This window comes from Triticum urartu, chromosome 6A, assembly GCF_056163025.1.
Source record: "Triticum urartu cultivar PI428250 chromosome 6A, HENAU_Tu73, whole genome shotgun sequence".
In the NCBI taxonomy this organism is placed as follows: Eukaryota; Viridiplantae; Streptophyta; class Magnoliopsida; order Poales; family Poaceae; genus Triticum; species Triticum urartu.
Window position 1 is genome coordinate 437,220,492 of NC_141878.1, and position 5,734 is coordinate 437,226,225.

The 5,734-nt window shown below is 41.8% G+C and overlaps 1 protein-coding gene across 1 annotated transcript; it reads right to left on the reverse strand.

Annotated features, from left to right (window-relative positions):
• Window positions 1-757: 757 nt before the first annotated feature.
• On the reverse strand, window positions 758-5,412 carry LOC147965586 (uncharacterized). Its single transcript, XM_087530516.1, has 11 exons — window positions 4,861-5,412; window positions 4,615-4,725; window positions 4,353-4,502; window positions 4,147-4,245; window positions 2,887-3,612; window positions 2,680-2,774; window positions 2,494-2,550; window positions 2,193-2,249; window positions 1,618-1,964; window positions 1,421-1,528; window positions 758-1,266 (listed from the first exon to the last, which is right to left on the reverse strand). The coding sequence occupies exons 1-11, from the start codon at window positions 5,410-5,412 to the stop codon at window positions 758-760; spliced, it is 2,811 nt and encodes a 936-aa protein (XP_087386642.1).
• Between the last annotated feature and the right edge of the window lie 322 nt (window positions 5,413-5,734).

Genomic DNA, 5,734 nt, shown 5'->3' on the forward strand with positions numbered 1-5,734 from the left:
TATCAAGAACACAATATAGAAGATACCAGGTAATGTGAATGTGGATTACCAGCACACATGTAAGGGCCTTTTAAGGAACAAATTAGATATCACCGGTGCATAACAAGGAACAGCTGTGATATCAACAAATCATCATAACATGTAAAAAAAGACCAAAAAGAATTGTATAGCCCAGAATTGGTAAAGAATGCATATGTGGCTGGAGTTATGGTGTCAGTGGTTTGTAAATTGTCAGGATTTGAACATTTGAGTTATCAAGATAGTGTCATATAGACTTATCAGGGTAATTAAAAAATGAGGGAATAATAAAAAAGTTCAGATGAATAAGAGTACACCCCTGCTACTACCAGTGCAGTATTGTTTTGTAAGCATAACAATAAATTAAGGAAAATAAATAGGCAATGATAGGAGATGTACGTATCACGCGCTTACTAAAAGTTAGTAACGGATAACATCGGCTTTCAAAACTGACAAAGTTACCAGGGGGGAAAGAGGATGGAGTTATCGTCTATGCTAGCATCGTACAAAATATTGTAGCGGACACAACAGAAATATATATTCTGGGTACTGAAAGCACAAATGTTCATTTACATCACACAGAGCATAGAAGTAGTATTACATTCATCCATACACACGGAATGACAGCAAGTTCCAAACACATAAATAAAAAGAGCACACCAAGGCACAAACGATACGATGTACACTGACATATCTCAATCCATCACTCTCGCTGCATAAAAGCGAAGACACAAGGTCTTCACTTACCAGAGTTGGGTGGCGGAGCCCAAGCAACCGGTTGCGCCTTGGTAACTTTTACCACTGCCTTGCCCTTCAAGCTAGCATCAATAGGAGATGCGAGCCCTAGAACGGCGACAGGGCCAGTAGCTGGTGCTGCAGGTGGTACTTGAGCCGATGGCGTCGCCGGATGTGCTTCTGATGCTGCAGATGGTACTTGAGCCGATGGCACCGCCGTAGGTGCTTCTGGTGCTGCAGGTGGTACTTGAGCAGATGGCGCCGCCGCAGGTGCTTCTGGTGCTGCAGATGGTACTTGAACAGATGGCACCGCCGCCGATGCTTGTGGTGCTGCAGGTGGTACTTGAGCCAATGCTGGTGCAGCTTGAGCTGTTGGAGTTGCTTCAGTAGATGGTGGCACTTGTGGACTCGCACCAAAGATGGCATCAAGCCCAATAGAGCAGCTGGGTGGCGTAAAATTACCATCGTATTCTCCAGCTTCAGGGGTGCTCGACTCCAACGTAGGGTCAGATACTGCTTCAAACACCACAAGTAACACACAAATAAGGAAAAAATACATCAGGAAAACATGTAGAGGACATTGTATTTGTTAGTGCCAGAAACATTAACTTGAGTTATCATGGATTAAACAGACAAGTTATCAACATAAGAAAGTTAAGTTACCAACCTGTGCCAACAGGATTATGGGCATCATTCTCTTGACCTCCAGCTGTAGCCGTATCAATAGGCATATTGACTCGGGTACCTCCCACAACTTTCTCAGTGACATGAACGGCTACAGCAGAAAAAGATTCAACACATCGTCAACATAAAACATCATAACATACAAGAAACAAAAACAAAGGTGATGGCGAACAGAAATACCTTCACTTCCATCATGCACTATATTTGGGACGACTTCATTTTCACATTCAACAGCCACAGCCACGCTGGCGGTATCTTCAACAACAATAGTAACAGTTGCCGCTGCAGCAAGCTGAAAAACAACATCATCAGAAACACCAGCCGATGTCGCCGCAACAACATCAGATGCGCCCTTGCTAGATGCTGCTGCTTTTTCAGACGGAGATGTCGCCGTGGGAGATTCATCAAGATGGATAACTTCTGTTGTCTTCGATGACATTGTCTGCGACAATGTTGCCCTTAGTCGTGAAGAGGATCTGGTCTTGGCGAATTTCACCTTTTTCACAGCAGTTTTATCTTTTGAACGACTGAAAAATGGGTACACAAGGGTAGTAGTGAGATTACACATGTTGTTAAACCTAATTTACCACATGTTTCAAACAAAAAAAGATGTCACATACTTCAGGTATAAGTAGCATCCAGGGAAAAAATTACAGAGTTATCAAGGACTAGAAATATAAAGTTACCAAATGATATGAACAAAAAAACCAGCAATTAGTTTTGAATAACTGCAAACTAGAAAGGTATGTGAACACATTTTTCCTGATACACTTGGTGAACCCTTAGCAGCAGCAACTTGTTTCATAGGTGCACTGAATGAAAAAAATAACCAAATGTTACAAGCACATACAACTATCAAGATTGGTAACTCTAAATTATCAGGGGGGCAAAGTTGAGTTATCAATGTTCATCAAGATAAGTTATCACACAACAAGAACAAAATAACCATCTTGCTGGTATGTGTAAAACAAAACTATAGTTTCAATGCACATGAAAACAGTATAGAAAAACAGAAAAAGAACTACTGAACATAAACGAAAGTAAGAATGTGAATACCTTTTCACTGGTGCAATCCCTGAATCCTTAGCAGCAACATATTGTTTGCCGGGTGCCCTGCAAAGGAAAAATGAGCAAGTTGATTACCAACATGAAATTACCCAAACTACCTTACTCAAACAACTGTATTTACCATGTTGTTTCAGGCACATAATTGATAAAAAGACCATGGAAATAATCATTCACCTACGTGGGGCCTCCTTCCGCACGGTGGATAGTGGGACGGAGACACCGGTTCCTTTTTCAGCCACAAGTATACCAAGCTCCTGGACCACAACTTTCTTCACAGCTAAATGAATCTCAGATGCTGACAGTGCAATTGGTGAAGACAGCCTTTGCGATGGGCTAGGAGGCACAACTGGTGAAGTTGGACCGGGGGGGGGGTGATGGCACAGTTGGTGAAGCTGAATGGGAGGGTGATGGTAGCCTCAGTTTCTTGCGCCACTGGTAAGCCAAATTTTTCAGAAGCTGAGTACCGCACCGCTTGACAGAAGATTCAGTGGCTGCCTCAACTTGCATGTCTGTCAGACCTTGCTGGCTGAGCCCTCCATCACCTGATTCGACAGATGCTGCATGAGATGTGCCAGTGAGTAAGATCTGAGACTCATTGAGGTTATCATCGACAGGGCGGACAGGCATGTCTTCAACATCTGGTCCTGTGCCATCATGAGCTTTGACAGTTGCACCATCAAGATGTGTGGTGTCATCATCAGCTGGACCGCTGCCCATATCTACATCCACGGTACCACTGCCTGAAACAACAAAAGGATCTTTACAGCGATGACGAACAACTCGATAGTCCATATCATTAAAATCGTCATCATCATCGGAGTCAGCGTCAGAATCAGAATCATTGCCTCCGTGATACTCGTCATCACTATCAAAATCTTCAGCAACATTCTTTCCAGGGCTTTCTGGCCGCCTGCCTTGTGATGAGCGCGTAGTCCTTGACGTCGTACGGGCGGCAGAAGAGAGAACGTTCAATCCAGCGTCTAGCTGACGGGATGCATCTGAATGGCCCTCATCATCTAAAGCGGTGAATGATTCCACAAGATTGCCTAGGATGCCAGCCATGGCGGACGTGAACCGAGCAACTATGTGAGTTGATTTGGCAAATTTCTGTTCAACATAAAAATGCAAAAAATAGAAATAACTAGTAAGTTATCACCAAAATGCAACAAAAGTTATCATGAGTTAACAAAAAAGCACACACAAAAGAACAATACCAAAAACAAATGTGTGGTGTCGTTGCAGTAAACAAATGAATGTATTCATGATTTAGCAAACATTCAGTCACCATGAAAATGAAGATCAATGCACGAGAAAGCTAAAACAACACAGTTAGATATCAGCAAAAAAACTTAAGTTATCTAAGAATCATCACAAGAAATGCAACCAAAGTTATCATGATATCGAGTTATCATAGGAATGCAACAAAGCTATCAAGGCATTACACTAAGAATTATCACATGCTTGCATCATAATTATTATCCTTTATAGAGGATATGACACATTGGAAACAAACAAATTAGTAAAGAGTGTCAAGTTGGCATCAAAAGACGGTCACCACATTGAGTGCACAAATAAGTTATCAGCCAATGAAAGAACATAAAACAGCAAAAAAAAATTCAAGAAACTAGGTTACATGCTCACCTCCTGACTGTAGCTTGGGGCAGTATGAACACGCATAAACTTGTCAAGACCTTCCAAACCACCAAACAGACAGAAATTCATGCCAAACTCAGGCTTCAACTGGAAAAAAATGTAGCGACATGTCAGATAAGTAACAACAAAAAACAATGAAAAGAAAATGCAGTTGCAAAGCAGTGTGTGAACTGAAAAACATAGATATATATTACCGATAGTTTCCCGAAAGAAACTTTGTCAGCCTGAACATCCTTGTTGAGGACAAGAGTTATCAGCTTCTTTGTCCAGACATTGATGGGAAAAGGACCATCAGGCAATATGATGCCAAGTCCAGAAAGATCAATCACATGAATGTACAATAGCTGATAAGAAAAATACAAGCGTCATGGTAAACACAAACAAAAATCAGACACAAAATGACAAAGAAATGACAAATGACAGAAGAGAAGGTAAGAGGAAAGCATCGTCACTTACATTGTAGAAGAGAAGGCAACCCCTGGTAGGCTTGCGTTTCAGCAGCGCCTTGTGTAGTTCATCAGCAATAAATTTGGACCAATTGAGATTTTTAATACCATCGATGTCACGCTGCAAGTTAAAAAACAAAAAGAAACTGAAGTTCACCGAATGCACCACAAAAAAATATGAAAGTTACCACACTGACATATAGTAAAGTTATCAGGCACCCAAGAAAGAAAATGACATAATTACAAAAAAACTTACCAGCACAGCATACCATCGGGGGCTAACTTTGTTGGAGGTGGTCGGGGCAATGACTGTATTCCCCGCAAGCAGAAGCCACATATGCTTGAAAGTATCATCAGAATTTTCAGAACCCTTTATGAGATCAACGAGTTCAGTCATTTTTGGGGCATATCCAAGCTCGCCAAACAACTCAAGCCCTAACTCAATATCAGCTTCAGTAGGGAGGTTGTAAGGGACATCCTTCCCTCCACGCGGCACGCCCATAACACGATGCACATATTCCTCATTGACCGGAAGCCTGCCTCGGCCTAGTACGACCACCTCACGCGAATTGGGGTCGTAGAGATCAGCAAGCCACACACTGAGATTGTTGAATAGATGGTCACACTGGATATTCCGAAGGCTAGTTAAATCCATATCATCAATGGCAGCCTTCCTGTCATCATTCATGTCCTTGCATGCTAGAAGAAGCGAACTGGGTGAGGCTCTGTTCCATGGAGGAGGGCGTTTCGCCTTTTTCGAAGGAACCTTATCGATTCCATCACCATCTCCTTTGCGCTTCCTCGGCATTGTCTCCCTGACACGTAGGAAAAAAAGGAAAGCGAATGAAACCATTAGATGACTTTGAAAAACTGATATCACAATTAACTGCAACATTTATAAAACTGGTGTTTGACAAAGCAATAATACAGCTGATAAAAGAAAACAAGCAAACTGCACTTGGTTCATCACACCTGCTAAAAAAAAGTAAAACAGATGGCACAGGTATATAAAAGCATGTGTGACTGATAATTGAGGCACAATGCAATTGGTAAGTTACAACCAAATTACCAGTGATAAAAAATAGCATTCACACATGTTGATTAATAAACCAACCAGACAAATGAATGAG